General features: G+C 27.8%; 1 protein-coding gene across 1 annotated transcript in view; it reads right to left on the bottom strand.

Moving 5' to 3' along the window:
• Window positions 1–300, bottom strand: part of LOC108574195 (protein ABHD16A) — a 3,000-nt gene extending 2,700 nt beyond the window's left edge. Inside the window, exons 1-2 of the mRNA XM_017936731.1 lie at window positions 129–300; window positions 8–61 (exon numbers count right to left, since the gene is read on the bottom strand). Of these exons, the coding sequence (XP_017792220.1) occupies window positions 8–61; window positions 129–218 (144 nt within the window). The 5' untranslated portion in view covers window positions 219–300. The remainder of the gene's footprint in view (window positions 1–7; window positions 62–128) is intronic.
• Window positions 301–648: the final 348 nt, after the last annotated feature.

The raw sequence follows: 648 nt of genomic DNA, 5'->3' as shown, positions 1-648 counted from the left end.
AACTCACGCAAATCACGATTTGATCCCCCCATCGTTCTAAACTATTAGGCTCATATGATTTCTGAAATAAATTAACATAGACATAACCTACAATATTCTAATTGTAACGAGACTCGTGTAATACGTACGTCTACCAAACGACCGAACCATGTTACTTCATAAACTTTAAAAAGTCGAGGACTAAATGTACATTTCCAAAGTGTCCTAATGAAAGACATTTCTCATTTGTTTTAAATGCTTCAAACAAATTTGTGTTCCAAATTACCAATGTAAAATGCGGGACACAGTAACTTAGCACATCATGCACATGACATAAGAAAACAAACTACTATGATTAGCAACGTATTTTTTGAATACATACAGTATAGATTAGAAAAAAACACAAATAAATGACTATGATTAATAATTATATCCTATCCTGTCCGTTTTTGATTCAACAACAATTTTATGAGAACTTATAATCGAATATTAAGAAATTCATAAGGATATCTACTAAATAAAATCAATTTTGCAAAAATATATTTCTAGTGAATACTCTTTCAATAAATAGTTATTATATTTTTATTATAATTCGAAGATAAGTAGCGGTAATTCTGCGTTTTGATACAATTATCAATTAATTTCTCAACTAAAATTAAGATATATTTT

The sequence above is a fragment of the Habropoda laboriosa genome, unplaced genomic scaffold (genome assembly GCF_001263275.1).
Source record: "Habropoda laboriosa isolate 0110345459 unplaced genomic scaffold, ASM126327v1 scaffold176, whole genome shotgun sequence".
NCBI classification, from domain to species: Eukaryota; Metazoa; Arthropoda; class Insecta; order Hymenoptera; family Apidae; genus Habropoda; species Habropoda laboriosa.
The sequence above is the reverse complement of the archived record's forward strand: the minus strand, read 5'-3'. Positions and strand labels throughout refer to the sequence as shown.